The 17,781-nt window shown below is 53.0% G+C and overlaps 2 protein-coding genes across 2 annotated transcripts; one reads left to right on the forward strand and one right to left on the reverse strand.

The window, feature by feature from the left end:
- The first annotated feature begins 7,604 nt into the window (after positions 1–7,604).
- LOC116946203 (uncharacterized) lies at positions 7,605–12,814 on the forward strand. The gene has a single exon (XM_032961180.2). It carries the CDS (start codon positions 8,273–8,275, stop codon positions 11,150–11,152), a length of 2,880 nt encoding a protein of 959 aa, XP_032817071.2. The 5' UTR covers positions 7,605–8,272; the 3' UTR covers positions 11,153–12,814.
- LOC116946202 (uncharacterized) lies at positions 12,773–17,229 on the reverse strand. Its single transcript, XM_032961179.2, has one exon. It carries the CDS (start codon positions 17,129–17,131, stop codon positions 14,252–14,254), a length of 2,880 nt encoding a protein of 959 aa, XP_032817070.2. The 5' UTR covers positions 17,132–17,229; the 3' UTR covers positions 12,773–14,251.
- Positions 17,230–17,781: the final 552 nt, after the last annotated feature.

Genomic DNA, 17,781 nt, shown 5'->3' on the forward strand with positions numbered 1-17,781 from the left:
GTGGGCCTCCGTACTCGCTCACCCGATTGGCCGATAGGTTGCTTCGCCGCGTGACGCGTGACTCGCGGCCAATCGCGTGAGGGAGAGAGGGGGGCGCGAAGCACCACCCCCAACTCTCCCCAACACCCCCCGATATGCAAAGTGTGGGGGCGGGGTTAGTTTAGGGGCGGGGGGAGTGGGCGGGGCAACAGGGGCGAGAGTGGGGTCGTGAGTTAGTGGGGCAATGGGGCTATACGTGGCGTTTGTGTGTTTGTGTTTGCCACCAATGTTTGTTTTGGGGAGCGGTGGTGTAGCGGTTAGCGCGCTGCGCTACGGCGACCCGGCGAGACCCGCGGCCACCAACACCGGTAAAGATTATCTGAACCGGCCATGGGCCTCCCCTAGGTCGACTTAGCCTCAAATGGTGGCGGTGTATAAACATCGCCACTGGGGAGACAAAGGCGGTCAAGCGTGGTGTTAGCCACCCACCCCCTCGTGTACCGGTCCGGCCTTCATAGGCGCTCGCTAACAACACTTTCCCCAACAGTGTGTCCAGGCTATACAGGGGATCTTTGTCTTTGCCCCAACATCACCATGACCCCGCGTAATCATGATTGCTTTAATTCGCTTCACAGGCGTGGCCACGCGTTATGATGAGCGTGGGAAGAGCCCCTTCCCCCATCTCAATGTGTGTTGTGGTGAGAATTCTACGTGGCAGGTGCCAGTAGGTCCACGATTATTGGGATGCAGCTGCATTTGGGCTACCACGATGACGGGATGTTAACTGCCTCGCCTGGTATACAAGACGTCGTCGGTTCGCTCACGAGCCTGACGACTACGTGACTTTACCGAAAGAACCAAGAATATGAATCACTGTGAAGTTTAGATTCCCACTTTTTTTTCTGAGGCTGAAAGTAAAGACAACTTTTGTAGCGAGACCCTTAGGGGCCGTCCATAAATGACGTCACACACCTAGAGGGGGGTCAGACATTCGTGACGATGGGTGACGAGGGGGGAATGGGGAATTGAGAAATGTGACGTCACATCAAAATGCGCAACTTTAAAGAAATGTAAACGATATAATTGCTTTAAAGCTTTCGTGACTGCAGGGATTCATATTTTTGGTTATTTCGGTAAAGTCACGTGACTTTACCGAAAGAACCAGGAATATAATAAAATTGCTATAACAACACTGATTTTAAATAATTTTTGCTATTAACTATTTGATTATTTAAATTTGCTAAGGTCACCTTAGCAAATTGAAAGAGCATTTTGCTTCTCCATGGGAGAATGGAGAAGCATTAATTTTGTACATTTTTTGAATGATTTTTATTAAACATTTTGATTTTAATGATTCTACCAGGGCTTTTCATTCTGTGGAATGAATATGTGGTTGTTATAATTGTACTCTCCATTTTGCTTCGTCAAAGTTGCAAGTATTTTTTTTATAGTTATAATTCCTTTTAATATTTGAAATTATAAGAGACCGATAGAGATACAATTTTATGCTATATTTCAGCTTTCCAGCGCCTCCTCTTAAATAAATGTTTTCTCCTACATCAGAGTGCAGCGCCACATTAAATACGCACTACAATGACAATAGTTTAAAGCGATTTGAAGCATGTTTTATTTTCAAAATGGAAATATAGTTTTTTTTTGGGGGGGGGGCAGATCTTTGTGACGTCATATTTGAGGGGTGTCTGATTTTTTTGTGACGCCGTGTGACCATGCGGGGTCAAAAATCGGCCAAAATCGCGTGACGTCTTTTATGGACGGCCCCTTTGCATGTTCTGACAGCGGTCGCAGTGTTAATGACGAATGTGTTAAGTGTTTTTTTTCCGCCCGGATAGCGCTTGGATGATATAATCCTGATGCACACAGGTTACCAGAGACCGAGGGTCTTCTTTGTGCGGCAGTGCAGCCAAATCGATGTTCTCAATGCCGTCAACCTGACAAATCGCACCACTCTCAATGCGTGGCGAATCAAGCCGCCGGTGTAAAAATCGCGTCAACTCTCCAGCCGCGTACAGCCTTGCACGGCAGGTGGCGCTATCGTCGTTCGCGCTCGCACAAGTGCCATGCCGCACACAGGTCAACACGAAACGTTGGGCCAACGCCGATCCAAACCGTTCCGACCACACGCTAACGTTGGCTCGACGTTGCACGCTTACTGGGCGAGTGCTCGCTCACGCCACTGCTGTCAGAAGGGCCTCCGCTAAAAGTCAAGTCTAGAGGCTAAATTGGTCTCCTCTTCCACGGTGACCAGGCGTTTTGGAAGAGGTGGGGCGTACGTCACGTGTGGTGTGCCCATTTATATTGCTGGGTGGGCAGAGGGGACGGTATTTAAGATGATTTTAAGAAATGTGTCCATCGCACCGGGAAATCGAACCCAACCGGCGACCTCTGTGCTATGTTGTTGATGCACTTGCAAAATATAGATCCCTCAAGTGGATGTCTTTCCGCCAGCAGTGAATATGGACTGTACGTTGAATTCATTTCCCACCGTACGTAGCCAACCGCACCAATCGGGGTTTGCGGGAGAAAGACAACAAACTAAACGCGAAAGGCAATTGTATAGAAGTACGTTTTCAATCTAGATTTAAATGTTCATAGCTCAAGTTGCTTCCTAATTTTGGAAGGAAGAGCGTTCCAGACGGCCGCAGAGGCTCATCTGAAAGCGCGCGATGGGCAGTGCCAATCTTTGTTCGATGGCTTCGCCAAAATCCTCCGCTGCGATGATGACTGAAGTTCGCGTGGTGGTGGTTTATTGTTCCTAGACGAGATCAGCGAATTAGGACGTGGGCAAGCAATTGCACTCCCGCCCACTCCTCTTACTTTTCACTCCAACACGTGGGATGTGGTGGTGGGGGTCATAAAGCCGAACACGAACCTAGCGAGAGTGGCCGGGATGAAACAAGGAAACTCGGGCAGGGTCCGCGGAACGCAGATTTGATTTTTAGGCAGCAATTATTTGATCAATTTGGCTCGTTTTATGTCGGACAATGGCAATTAATTAATCGACAACGGCAATTGACTGCAGGGTAAAGTTTCGCCCCTATTGGATTATCTCTAACAGCTTCAGCACGTAGGCTTTCGCGACCAATATTATCCATGACAGAGGTCTTCTGAGTTAGATCGCGTAAATATAAATGTGTTTTGGGTTTACTCACCAACACACCGGTGCGCTGAACCCGACATGAATTGGCACGTTTTGTTTATGTGATAACCCCTACTAATTGGCCGTGTAGGGTGGTGGCGTATTTAACGACACGTTAATATTTACGCGCTATAACCCAAAAACACCGCTCTATTATGGATCTGTACTAGCGTTGTCGTGATTGCTCCCTTAAACCGCCGTTAAATAACAGGCGGACCTGGGGATATTGGATTGCCGCTTTCAGACTTCACGTTAATGCACAGGCGACCCCACGCCCCCTCTTATCTCTCTCTACTCCCGTGCACAGATGTGCAACGCCGCTAGTTTCGGCATTTTTAAAAATACACCCCACGCCGCGCTTCCCCATTCGGACTTCCACCCGCTGCGTTTAAATACGGACAAAAATTGCAACGTACCAGCGATTCCAAGGTGAGGTGGCTTCTGGTGCTACTCCTTTTGCGTGCGGTGGCGGCAACGTGAGAAATGCTGCTGGCCACCGACGAGAGGGGCTTCAGGAGAGAGATCGTGTCGTCTTGCTACTCCTCCACCTCCTCCGTTGAAGAAGCTCAGACTGAAGTGGTTCACTATATGGTCCATAGGTTGGGTTCCACGGTCACAATTGCACCGCTGTGGCTTATCTTTGAATGTCCAATGGTTGGTGGCGTGTGGTGGTGAATTGTATCACGATCTGTCTTTGGATTCACCATCACCACTGATCAGTGCAGTGAGCAGCCCTCTGAAGTCAAACGCAGCGCGTGGACGTCTTCATCCCCACCGGTGGACTTGTTGATACTAAGTTTATTTTATTTGTTACACGGATCATGACCCCGTGTAGCCAGTTTCCAGGTTGTTGTGGTGCGTAAACACAGCAGCAACAACGACCACAAAGACGAAAACATCATCAATACTGCAGGAAATATCTCAACAACTAACAAGCGAGGTATTCAACGGCCCGCAAACGAAACAGAAGCGGATCAAAAAGACAGTGCGAATATAACATGAGAACGAGAAACTTGTGTCTATCTGTGTTCCACTAAAATCAGCGCGTACACGGGCTCAGTGGTTTTTGATGTCGTGACTTCTGGGTTTAAATCAATTCCTCGCCACGATGAGAGAGCTCGCAGCCCTTTTTTTTGGTGGAAGCCAAAACCACGGGACAATGAATACGTGAATTGAGTCACCTTCTTCTTGCGACTAGCAACTCCCCCTCCCTCCCCCCGTGGTTTCCGTGTAGACCCAGGGGGGGTCGGCAACATGCGGCTCTGGAGCGGCTCTGGAACCGCATGTGGCTCTTTAAGAACTACTCCGTGATTGTTGTTTATTGGGGAACCACAAAGACAAAGATCCCCCGTATAGCCTTAACATACTGTAGGGGCAAGTTCTGTTAGCGAGCGCCTATAATGGTCGGCAACACGTGCGTCTCACAGCAAGAGGGAACTGGGTTCGACTTCTGACTCGAGCGCCTTACTGTGTGTGGACTGTGTATGTTCTCTCCCCCACCCCCCCCCCCCCCCCCATGTTCTGCATAGGTTTCCACCAGTTTCCTCCAATAGCATCCCAATGCCGGTTGCAACGTACAATGTAGCTGGTATTGACCAAAGCATCTCAATCCTGAAACAAAATAACAACCTGCAAATTGCCTCAATTGAGACTACATACGGCAGGAACAACATCGACCACGCCCCCACCCCACCCTACTGTGGCAGGACCCTCCTGTATAAAAAGTGGTTTAGACTCTTGCAAGGTTTTCCCTGCGTGATAAGCACATGGTGGCGACAAGTAAAAGTCTTCACGGTTGGTCGCTCGAAGTCGATTGAGAGCGGTTTTGATTGCTAATAGGTGGGGAGGCACATTCCATATCTTGGCGAACGCATCCCTGTCAACCCCTTATCAGTGCCCTACTTTATTACAGACCAATTCAGACATTATTGGTCACCCCGTGCGCTTATGAATCTCAAAGTTCATCCTACAAAGTCCCATCACAAGGGAGATATACAAACAAATAGACAAAAAACACATTTTGCCCGTATTGAACCGGCTGTACGCCGTATGGACCTGAAAACTCAATTTCCCTGTACAAGAATACGGGGGTAAACCGTGATGGGTTGACAGCGATGCCAATATCCCGATATTTGGCGACAACGCTTCGATGCGTTCCATCGCAAAGAACAGGAAGAGTCAAAAAACGAACGAACAGCAGCAGCAGCACGTGTGTCAGGGCGATGCGGATGCATTGCGGCCGTGTCGTTAAGAGCCTCAAAACTCCGGCGTAACCTTTCGCAGAAGTGATGAAGTTTCAAGTTGCAACCATTTCAAGGCCCTCCCCCCCCACCCCGGCCGCCCCCTAATCAACCGGAACGCTGCCCGATGTCGTCGAGCTGAACCCCCTGGATGTTGTGCTGTGACGAAGAGCCATTGGCACGAAACGTCTCCTGTTATAGTTGTTTTCCTTTTCAGGCAACAGTTGACGAATGTGTTAAGGTATGTATATATGTGTATATATTTTCCATAATACAGGGTTTTTTTGGGTTAGATCGCGCAAATATATGTGTCGTTAAATCCGCCACCACCCGACACAGACAATTTAGTCAGGTTTGTCATGTAAACAGAACGTGCCAATTCGTTACTAGTACAGCACACCGGTGTGTTGGAGAGCCAAGCCACAACATTTACAATCTGAGTACGACGTTTCGCCAGCTTCATCAGGCGACAGCCAGATTCGTGGTGAAATCCTGCTCCTGTTTGAGCCCAGATAGTGCTTGGATGGGCAACCATGAAGCACACAAACAGGGTGTCATCAGGTGAGGGCCTGCAAGGCGGGATAGTGTAGCGATTTCCACTGTTGTAGTTTTACTTTTCTATGTTGCTTCCACCGGCTTTCACCAATGAGCGTGCGAATCAACGTTGCCGAAACGATGCAATCCCAGAAGGTCATGCGGCTGGCTGATGGGTTGTGTGAGAAATTAATATTTAAAATATTTTACTCTTTGGTTCTTTCGGTGTAGTCACGTAGATAGAAAAGCAGTTCTCCTGCTGTGCTTGTTTCACCTGATGACGGTTGCTTGTCTTGCGATCGAAACGTCGTGATCTATTAATTTTCAATCTTACGTGACTTTACGGAAAGAACCAAAGAGTATGGATTCCTGCAGTCACGAAAGCTTCAAATCAAGATTTGTTTCGGTGTTTTTTTATGGATTAATTTGAGCGTGGTGAAGTATGGTCAAATAACCCCCCCCACGACACACACGGCTTGGGGAGCAATGGATTGACAATCCGGGACTGTGACATGGTTCACACACACGTTCATCCCCCGGTACCCACCTACTCACAACTTCACGATTACACCTGGCCAAGCGCCCTGAAATCACTCGGGTATATAAGGGTCGCGTTGCAGCGCATTAAAACATTTCACGTCACCGCTCCACACACGCAGTGAATGCAAACAGCATCGAACACAGACTCTTTGCGGGCACCTATCGAGCACTGTACAAAAGTTGGGAGATTCGAGGAAAAAAAACGTGTCGAGACGCGTGCTTAGAGAAAGAGGAACACTTGGAAGAGGTTACCAAACGCGAGTCGCAGAAGTTATCGTATCGACTCTTTATAAAAGGGGGGATGAAGCGGATTTGGTCAGGACGCATCGCGCACGACCAGACTGACGAGTCAGGTGCTGAATTGGCAGTCGAGGAAAGGAACAACGCTTCAAAGGGAGGTCCCATCTCGCTTGTGGCATTGCTGGACGACGAGGAATGGTGAAAGATGTGCGGAAATATGATTATTAATTCGGCAGTGTTGTCTTCTGCATTTTTCAAATAACTCAAAATATACTTATAAAAAATAAACAGGTCCCTGCAGGGTGGGCTGGTAGGACAAGTCTCTGCGCTGTCTATTGCTGATTTTACACCCAACAGCACGAGATTTCACTTCGTTAAAGTATTGAAAGGGGACGGACGGACGCATTAATCTATTGCAGGCTGGTACACTCAGTTTACAACTTCGTTCCTACCAGTAAAAGTCCCCTCCCAAACTCTGCATGCCCGCAGCTTCTCCTTTAACTTTACAAACAACGAAACGGGAAAACCCGGTCGTTTATGTTGAGCGCACGGAGAAATGCGCCTGCGAGTGGCACGCGCGTGTGTGCGCGTGTGTAGTGAGCAGCGGTAGCGTAGCAGTTAGCGGGCTGCGCTACAAACCCGGCGACACCAGTTCGATCCCCGCTCACGGCCAACACCGGTGACGATTGTCTGAATCGGTCCTGGGCCTCCCCTAGGACGACAGCCTCGAATGAGTACCTGGCGCGGTGCGTAAACATCGACACAATTGGAAACAAAGGCGGCAGGGCGTGGTGCTTGCCACCCGCCCCCCTCGTGTGCCATACCGGCCTTCATAGGTGCTCGCTAACAGCACATGCCCCAACAATCTGTTAAAGCTATACGGGGGATCTTTTTTCGGTGAGCGTGTGGTTCTCTGCGAGCGCGATCAGTGGCAGTGTGCGCTTGTGGCCCAGACGGTGTGCCTCTTCGTTTGCGCGCCTCCATTGAGGGTGCGATCTGTACTGGCGAATGTCGACGCGTCTGCAGGGCGGATTCGTGCGTGCGGAGTGCGTTCCGGCGTGGTGCACCTGCACGTGTACGCATCGGCGTGCGCGCGTGACGTGGCGGGTTGGCGTGTGTGTGCGCGTGTGTGTGCGCGTGTGTGCGCGTGTGTGCGCACATGCGTGCGCGAGAGAGCGTGTGGGCGAGATGCTGTCGGGTACGTGTGTGAGCGCGCGTGTGCAAATCTGCGGAATGAAAGTGAGAGCGCGTGTTTTCGCGTGTGTGAGCGCGTGCGTGTATCGACTTGGCTTCAAATGAGTAGCTGGTAACCATCGCCACTCGGGAGACAAAGGCGGCCGGTTGTGGTGTTGGCCACCCACAACCTCGTGTGCAATTACGCCCTTCATAGGTGCTCGCTATCCACACTTGCTCCCACAGTCTATCGAGGCTTCACGGGGGAGTCTCTGTGCGTGAGCGCGTGTGTTGGTGTCGCAAGAGAGGCCGGGGGGGGGGGGTGTGAGTTGCGCTTAATTTCGAGGGAGACCCCTCGCTTCCCTGCGCTCGCTCCCGCTCCCAGACAGCCGCCCTCTCCCGTCGCACCATGGCGAGGCTCGCGTCGTGGCGGAGTCTCCCGGCCGCGCTGCTCCTCGCATCTCTGGGTCTCGTGGCTCCCCCCGCGACGCTCGGCTTCTTCCTTCGGAAGTGCATTCAGGACGCCAGGTTCGAGACGTCCGTGGCGTGCGTGGACGCGCGCATCACGGACGCGCGCGACGCGATCGCTGACCTCCACGGGAGCCCACGGAGCCTAAACCTGTCCCGCAACGAGATCGCTCAGCTCACGTCGGGCGGGTTCAAGAATCTGAGTCGGCTCGTGAACCTGCGGCTCGACAGGAACCGCATCCGCAGCATCCAGCCGGGTGCCTTCGAAGGGCTCAAGAGTCTGCTCAGCCTCAACCTCACGGGGAACGACATCGTATACCTGGAAGCGGACGCCTTCAAAGGTGCAGAAGGTCTCCTCGAGCTCCTGCTCGCTGGGAACACGCTGAAGGTCGCGCCCGAGCCGTTTCAACTGCTGCGACACCTTGTGAACGTGAGCCTGATGGAGAACTCCCTCTGCGACTTCTCTCGCGTCGTGGAAGCCGTGTCCGGGCTGCCGAGCCTGCGCTCTCTCGACCTCGACGGGAACAACTTCACCGTGCTCAGCGTGAGTCGGGCGAGCATCAGGCTCCCCCGGCGCGTCAGGAGCCTTCACATCGCCGGGTGCGGCGTCCGCAAAATCGAGCTGCCCGGTGACTTCTTCGCGAACGTCGCTTTCCTCGACATGTCCGGCAACAACCTGACGGACGCATCGGGCCTGGCGGCACTCAATCTGAGCAGGGTCGAGGAGGTGTCCTTGGGGGCGAACAATCTCAGCAGCGGCGCCCTGAAGCAGCTGCGCTCTCTGTCTCCCACGACGCTACACATGACCAGCGCGGGGCTGAGCGGCACAAGGAGTTTGCGCTCGCTTTGCAACTCGACCTTGGGGCGGCGATTGAGCACCCTCACGCTGCTCTCAAACGACATACGTGCGTTCACGGACGCCTTCACCTGGTGCCGCGAGCTCGCGAGTCTTGACCTCTCGAGCAACAACCTCAAGTCCATGGGGAAATACGAACTGGTCAACGGTTCCAGCAGCCTGCGCGATCTGACCGTGCAACACAACCACCTCACTTCGCTCGATTCCTGCTGGAACAGCAACGCAAATACTCTGCGGTGTGCAAATCTTTCTCAGCTCGAGACTCTGTCCCTCGCCTACAACAGGATCACGCATCTGGACGGACACGCGCTAATCCACGCCCCGAATCTGCTCTCTGTTGCCCTTAACTTCAACACGATCGCGAACATCAACCTCACGGCCTTCGCAGGCCTCATCAGGCTTGTGTATCTCCGTCTGGACAACAACCTCATCACAGACATCAGAAAACAATTATTCCACGGTCTGGAAAACTTGGAAACCCTCAACATGAGGAACAATAAGGTAACCACGATCTTCCCGCACACCTTCACGTTTCTGAGACATCTGCAGATTTTGGATCTGGGTGGAAACCGCATCTCTTCGTTGAAACAAAACGCAATGTCCGGACTGCTTCGTCTAAGAAATCTCTACATTGATGGGAACTTCCTCAGGATCATTAATTCCCATATGTTCAATGGGCTGCACTCGCTCCATAACCTCGACTTGGTCCGCAACAGCATTTCATACAAATATCGCAGCCAGAGCAACGCTCCATTCGTGAACCTCACTAACCTCACCACGCTCAAGCTGAGCGCCCAGCAGCCGTACGGGCTGCAGAGCATCCCCGTTGATCTCTTCAAGGGTTTGCGATCGCTCAAGTACCTCTACCTGGCAGGGAACAAGATCTCCTTCCACAACACGCTGCCATTCGACGAACTGGTGAGCCTAAAATACCTGGGCATGCAAGACGTGTGCAGCGGCCTGCAGAATATGAACGCGAACATGTTCCAGAAACTCACGCAGCTCGGGACTCTGGATCTCGGCAACATTGGCATTAACTTCCTCCACAAAAAGCAGTTCCAGAATCAGAGCAACATGCGCGTCCTCTACCTGAGCGCCAACGGAATCAGGGCCATGATCGAGGACGTGATCGCACCCATGAAGGAGCTGCGCTACCTGGACGTGACCTCCAACCCCCTGCAGTGCACGTGCGATAACGCGTGGTTCAAAAACTGGTCGCGGAGCAGCGACGTGCAGGTGGTCGGCCTCTACGGCGTCTCGTGCTCCGGGGACAACGGCGCGGCGGGCAACTCGTCCCGTCTCTTCGTCGACTTCGACGCCTCCGTGTGCTACGAGAAGTGGGGCAGGGTCATGTTCGTGCTCACGCTGCCCTTCTTCTCGCTGCTCACGGCGTGCCCGCTCGTGTTCGTGAAGGCGCGCTGGCACATCCGCTACGGCTACTACATGTTCCGCGCCTGGTTCCGCGAGTACCGGCGTCGTGACGAGGACGCGCGCGCCTACGACTACGACGCCTTCATCTCCTACAACTCCCGCGACGAGGACTGGGTCATGGGCGAGCTGGTGCCGCGGCTGGAGCAGGAGGGGCCCCCGTTCTGCAAGCTGTGCCTGCACCACCGCGACTTCGCACTGGGCAAGTACATCGTGGACAACATCGTGGACGCCATCTACAGGAGCCGCAAGACCGTCTGCGTGATCAGCCGCAGCTACCTGGAGAGCGAGTGGTGTTCGTGGGAGATCCAGATGGCCGCCTACCGCCTCTTCGACGAGCACAAGGACGTGGTCATCATGGTGTTCCTGGAGGACATCCCCGACTACAAGCTCTCCGCCTACCACCGCATGCGCAAGATCATCGGCGACAAGACGTACATCAGCTGGCCCGAGGATGCCGCCGGGAAGGACCTCTTCTGGGCGAAGCTGCGAGCGGCGATCAGGGGACCTGTGGCCATGGAGAACCGCCTCGTGTGACGAGAACCCCCCCATCAAACTAACAGTGGGGGGGAGTGTGCGCTGGGGTGTGGATCATGCGGTGGTGGTTAAGCAGTTTAACGCGCCGCGCTTTGAACCCCGCCACCCAAGTTCGATTCCCACTCACGGCCAACACCAAGTGACGATTATCTGAACCGGTCCTGGGCATCCCCGAGGTCAACTCAGCCTCAAATGAGTACCTGGTGCGATGTGAAAAACATTGCCGCTAGGGAGTAGGGAGAGAAGGGCGGTCGGGCGTGGCGCTGGTCAACCACCCCTCCCCCCCCCCCCCTTATCGTGCCATGCCGGTCTTTATAGGTGCTCGCTAATTTGTTCAGGCTATACGGGGGATCTTTGTCTTTATATTTGCGGGTGACGTGTCACGAACACACGAAGTCAACAAAGGCATTGCCCCACCCTTTACCGCCATGCTTCATGTAGAGAGGTGCTCGGGGAATATTCTGAAATTGGAGTTGGGGAGAGGGGGCAGATATATGTATGTTTGACTTCTTTCGCACCGTACGTAGCCAACCGTGCTAATCGGAGGTGTGGGGAAGGGCAACAAACTGAACCAAAAAAGCAGTTCTAAAGAAATTAGTTTTCAATCTGGATTGAAAAGTGCCGTGGCTCCATTGGTTTCCTAATATCGGAGGGAAGAGCGTTCCAGACGGCCGCAGAATCGCGTCTGAAAGAAGCGTGTTGCGGTGACCGCCTTATTTCTGCTTGGCTGCCATTCCGTAACCAACCCCATCATCCAATCTCGACGATTGTGCCCTGCCCAAGCCCATTGACTTGTTTTTATTGTCAATGTGATGTCTCCGATATATTTTTTGTTCGATTATTCATTCATTCGTTCCTTCCTGCTGTGTGTCTCAGTGCAATTTAAATGCATGCGTGGCTCCTCTGCTTGTTTAGCCTGTGTGATTAGAATAGCCATCGCATTTAATTAACTCCCGGCAAAATATATACAAAAAAATCGATTGTTACACATGCATCGATGCTTCTTGATACCGTTGTTGGATCCTGGAAGTGTCTTCACCGCCGTTTTTTTAATCACGCTTTTACTTGAATATTGAACGTCCAGGCGGCGAGAATATGTAGGCGACAAAATTATAAACAGGTTGAAGAGTGAACCGCTGCGATGCTGTGTGATTTATTGCAACACTTGTATTTCCCACACAACTTGCACCGGCTGTAACATCAACACCATCAGCAGACTCCGTCGCAAGAGAGATTAAGCTCTACACGGGATTAGAACAGGGACTATTGGCGTCAATTGAGACTATTCACCGATTGCAGATAAAAATGCGACTCTGTTTCGTGGTCAATTATCTGAAAAACAGTGGCCACCCCAACATCCCGCCTCCCCGAAGGAGGGAAACCTCCGACAAGCCACGCCCAACGTGCCGCGTCCGCTTTACGCGGTCACCTCCCGTCCAGCGGCACACGTGGAAGCAGATTACGTGACTTCTTCTTCGTCCACTGCAAATAATTTCGTCTTCATCCGATTGGTCAAGTCATATAACCTATAATCGGTAGATTATTTAAACGATCGGATATCCGAACTCTTGTGTAACATGAGAAATGGCATGACTGCCACCTGCTGGTGTAACTGCTGTGATGTACAGGACGTAGAGTTAATCATTAAACGCCTGGACGTATCATGGGCGAGTTATTTGAATTACTCATTGTTTTTTTCGGTAAAGTCACGTATGTAGAAATACAATATTAAAACAAAAAACAATCCACTTCAGGTAGCAGCTCACGGCTCACCTGCCCAGGCTCACCTCTTCAAGCTCACACCTGCTCATGCTAATCTGCTGAGGTTCACATCGGATTAAGGTTCACCTGTTCAGGCTCATACCTGTTCAAGCTCACCTGTTCAGGCTCACACCTAATCAGGCTCATCTGTTCAGGTGCATATTTTCTCAGGCTCGCCTGTTCAGGCTCACATCTTAAGGCTTACACCTGCTCAGGCTCACACCTGTTCAGGCTCACACCTTTCCAGACTCTCACCTATCCAGGCTCTGACCTGTTCAGGATAGCTTACAAGGGACGTTGTGCTCTGACTCCGCGACTCCCAAGTTCTCGATCAAAGAATTCGTCTGATTCATGATAGTATATGCTCACTGTAATTTGTGCTTATTATTAAACCACTACTAAGCCATCACTTGACAATTCACCTTTACAGCGATTCAATTAATTGCCATGATTCTGTATTACAGTGACATTGTCGTTACTTCCTATCACGTACACATGTGTTCGCTCAATGCATACATTTCCCACCATTAGTAAATAATTTGTATAAATAGTATGTACCTTGATTGATTCTTGCAAGAATACGTTTACGAGTGCATTTTGAGCATCGTAATCTGTATTTAATCCATTGGCACACGCTACGTTACGTGTCCAGTGGTTATTGTCGTGCGAGAGATTGACACTCAAAGGAAGGCTTATGAGAAAGAGAGCACTCCTTTTGGAGCTACACATCTAGGCTGTGTGCCAGGCTGCGAGTTTGAAGCTTAGCGATTATTTAAAAAAACAATATTTAAAAAATAAAGGATTGCGGTCAAGGACCCTCGGGCAAAGTCCTCTAGTGTCTGCCCCGTGAATGGGTGCCGAGTGTGTTGTTCTGTCAAGGGTAATATCACTCAAGTGCTGTGAGGACGACGCCGATTGTGGTTTAAAAGTACGTTTCGTCATTGGCGACGCTTCAATCTAATTTCGAAAGGGGGCGGGATAAAATATAACGGAGTAGGTGTGCATCTACAAGATAAAAGCTACTTTTATTTGGGTCAGGCAAGGCCTGAGATGGATTAGAGAGCGTCAGAAACTCTCGTATTCCGCACGCCAGTAAAGTGAGGCCAGGGATGTGGTGATGGGAGACCCAGGGTGTTGGATAACCGTTTGAGTCAGGTGAGGCATTCAAAATTATGAAATGTAAACGGGGTGAAACCATGTGACCAATGATCAAATTTGTATATATTTTACGTTGCATGTGAAAGTGAATTTGGATATGACAAATTACCGCCGCCACCGCCACCAATTCTTTCCACGATCCCTGCTGCAGGGTCCACCCCGGTTTCTCCTGGGGTCTCGTCACCCGAGGCGGTTCTCCGTGGCCAGAGGTCCCCTGATCGCCGCTCGCAGCTTCGCCCAGAAGAGGTCCTTCCCGGCGGCATCCTCGGGCCAGCTGATGTACGTCTTGTCGCCGATGATCTTGCGCATGCGGTGGTAGGCGGAGAGCTTGTAGTCGGGGATGTCCTCCAGGAACACCATGATGACCACGTCCTTGTGCTCGTCGAAGAGGCGGTAGGCGGCCATCTGGATCTCCCACGAACACCACTCGCTCTCCAGGTAGCTGCGGCTGATCACGCAGACGGTCTTGCGGCTCCTGTAGATGGCGTCCACGATGTTGTCCACGATGTACTTGCCCAGTGCGAAGTCGCGGTGGTGCAGGCACAGCTTGCAGAACGGGGGCCCCTCCTGCTCCAGCCGCGGCACCAGCTCGCCCATGACCCAGTCCTCGTCGCGGGAGTTGTAGGAGATGAAGGCGTCGTAGTCGTAGGCGCGCGCGTCCTCGTCACGACGCCGGTACTCGCGGAACCAGGCGCGGAACATGTAGTGGCCGTAGCGGATGTGCCAGCGCGCCTTCACGAACACGAGCGGGCACGCCGTGAGCAGCGAGAAGAAGGGCAGCGTGAGCACGAACATGACCCTGCCCCACTTCTCGTAGCAGACGGAGGCGTCGAAGTCGACGAAGAGACGGGACGAGTTGCCCGCCGCGCCGTTGTCCCCGGAGCACGAGACGCCGTAGAGGCCGACCACCTGCACGTCGCTGCTCCGCGACCATATCTTGAACCACGCGTTATCGCACGTGCACTGCAGGGGGTTGGAGGTCACGTCCAGGTAACGCAGCTCCTTCATGGGTGCGATCACGTCCTCGATCATGGCCCTCATTCCGTTGGCGCTCAGGTAGAGGACGCGCATGTTGCTCTGATTCTGGAACTGTTTTTTGTTCAGGAAGTTGATGCCAATGTTGCCCAGGTCCAGAGTCCCGAGCTGCGTGAGTTTTTGGAACATGTTCGCATTTATATTCTGCAGGCCGCTGCACATGTCTTGCATGCCCAGGTATTTTAGGTTCACCAGTTGGTCGAATGGCAGCGTGTTGTAGAAGGAGATCTTGTTCCCTGTCAGATAAAGATACTTGAGCGATCGCAAACCCTTGAAGAGATCTACGGGGATGCTCTGCAGTCCGTACGGCTGCTGGGCGCTCAGCTTGAGCGTGGTGAGGTTAGTGAGGTTCACGAATGGAGCGTTGCTCTGGCTGCGATATTTGTATGAAATGCTGTTGCGGACCAAGTCGAGGTTATGGAGCGAGTGCAGCCCATTGAACATATGGGAATTAATGATCCTGAGGAAGTTCCTATCAAGGTAGAGATTCCTCAGAGAATACAGTCTGGACATTGCATTGTGCATTAACGAAGAGATGTGGTTTCCACCCAGATCCAAAATCTGAAGATGTCTCAGAAACGTGAAGGTGTGCGGGAAGATCGTGGTTACCTTATTGTTCCTCATGTTGAGGGTTTTCAAGTTTTCCAAACCGTGGAATACTTGTTTTCTGATGTCTGTGATGAGGTTGTTGTCCAGACGGAGATACACAAGCCTGATGAGGCCTGCGAAGGCCGTGAAATTGATGTTCGCGATCGTGTTGAAGTTAAGGGCAAGAGAGAGCAGATTCGGGGCGTGGATTAGCGCGTGTCCGTCCAGATGCGTGATCCTGTTGTAGGCGAGGGACAGAGTCTCGAGCTGAGAAAGATTGGCACACCGCAGAGTATTTGCGTTGCTGTTCCAGCAAGACTCGAGCGAAGTGAGGTGGTTGTGTTGCACGGTCAGATCGCGCAGGCTGCTGGAACCGTTGACCAGTTCGTATTTCCCCATGGACTTGAGGTTGTTGCTCGAGAGGTCAAGACTCGCGAGCTCACGGCACCAGGTGAAGGCGTCCGTGAACGCACGTATGTCGTTTGAGAGCAGCGTGAGGGTGCTCACTCGCCGCCCCAAGGTCGAGTTGCAAAGCGAGCGCAAACTCCTTGTGCCGCTCAGCCCCGCGCTGGTCATGTGTAGCGTCGTGGGAGACAGAGTGCGCAGCTGCTTCAAGGCGCCGCTGCTGAGATTGTTCGCCCCCAAGGACACCTCCTCGACCCTGCTCAGATTGAGTGCCGCCAGGCCCGATGCGTCCGTCAGGTTGTTGCCGGACATGTCGAGGTAAGCGACGTTCGCGAAGAAGTCACCGGGCAGCTCGATTTTGCGGACGCCGCACCCGGCGATGTGAAGGCTCCTGACGCGCCGGGGGAGCCTGATGCTCGCCCGACTCACGCTGAGCACGGTGAAGTTGTTCCTGTCGAGGTCGAGAGAGCGCAGGCTCGGCAGCCCGGACACGGCTTCCACGACGCGAGAGAAGTCGCAGAGGGAGTTCTCCATCAGGCTCACGTTCACAAGGTGTCGCAGCAGTTGAAACGGCTCGGGCGCGACCTTCAGCGTGTTCCCAGCGAGCAGGAGCTCGAGGAGACCTTCTGCACCTTTGAAGGCGTCCGCTTCCAGGTACGCGATGTCGTTCCCCGTGAGGTTGAGGCTGAGCAGACTCTTGAGCCCTTCGAAGGCACCCGGCTGGATGCTGCGGATGCGGTTCCTGTCGAGCCGCAGGTTCACGAGCCGACTCAGATTCTTGAACCCGCCCGACGTGAGCTGAGCGATCTCGTTGCGGGACAGGTTTAGGCTCCGTGGGCTCCCGTGGAGGTCAGCGATCGCGTCGCGCGCGTCCGTGATGCGCGCGTCCACGCACGCCACGGACGTCTCGAACCTGGCGTCCTGAATGCACTTCCGAAGGAAGAAGCCGAGCGTCGCGGGGGGAGCCACGAGACCCAGAGATGCGAGGAGCAGCGCGGCCGGGAGACTCCGCCACGACGCGAGCCTCGCCATGGTGCGACGGGAGAGGGCGGCTGTCTGGGAGCGGGAGCGAGCGCAGGGAAGCGAGGGGTCTCCCTACGAAATTAAGCGAAACTCGCACCCCCCCCCCCCCCCCCGGCCTCTCTTGCGACACCAACACACGCGCTCACGCACAGAGACTCCCCCGTGAAGCCTCGATAGACTGTGGGAGCAAGTGTGGATAGCGAGCACCTATGAAGGGCGTAATTGCACACGAGGTTGTGGGTGGCCAACACCACAACCGGCCGCCTTTGTCTCCCGAGTGGCGATGGTTACCAGCTACTCATTTGAAGCCGAGTCGATACACGCACGCGCTCACACACGCAAAACACGCGCTCACGCGCACAGAGACCCCCCCCCCGTGAAACCGCGATGGACTGTGCGAGCAAGTGCTGATAGCGAGCACCTATGAGAGGCGAGGGCAGCTGCCCCTCGCCATGGCGGGAGGGGAGACGGCAGCTTCTTGGGAGCGAGCGCAGGGAAGTGAGGGTCTCTACTGCTGCCCCCCCACCTCCATGTTTCCCTTGAAGCGTAACTCGTTTCCCACTCTCTTGCGACACTCACGCACACGCGCTCACAAGGCACACACCCACATACGTTGACCTCTATGTCCTCAAAGGAGGAACCGGGGAAGAACCCGTTGT

Source organism: Petromyzon marinus, chromosome 26 (genome assembly GCF_048934315.1).
Source record: "Petromyzon marinus isolate PM22_M1 ecotype Great Lakes invasive population chromosome 26, UKy_Petmar_22M1.pri1.0, whole genome shotgun sequence".
NCBI classification, from domain to species: Eukaryota; Metazoa; Chordata; class Hyperoartia; order Petromyzontiformes; family Petromyzontidae; genus Petromyzon; species Petromyzon marinus.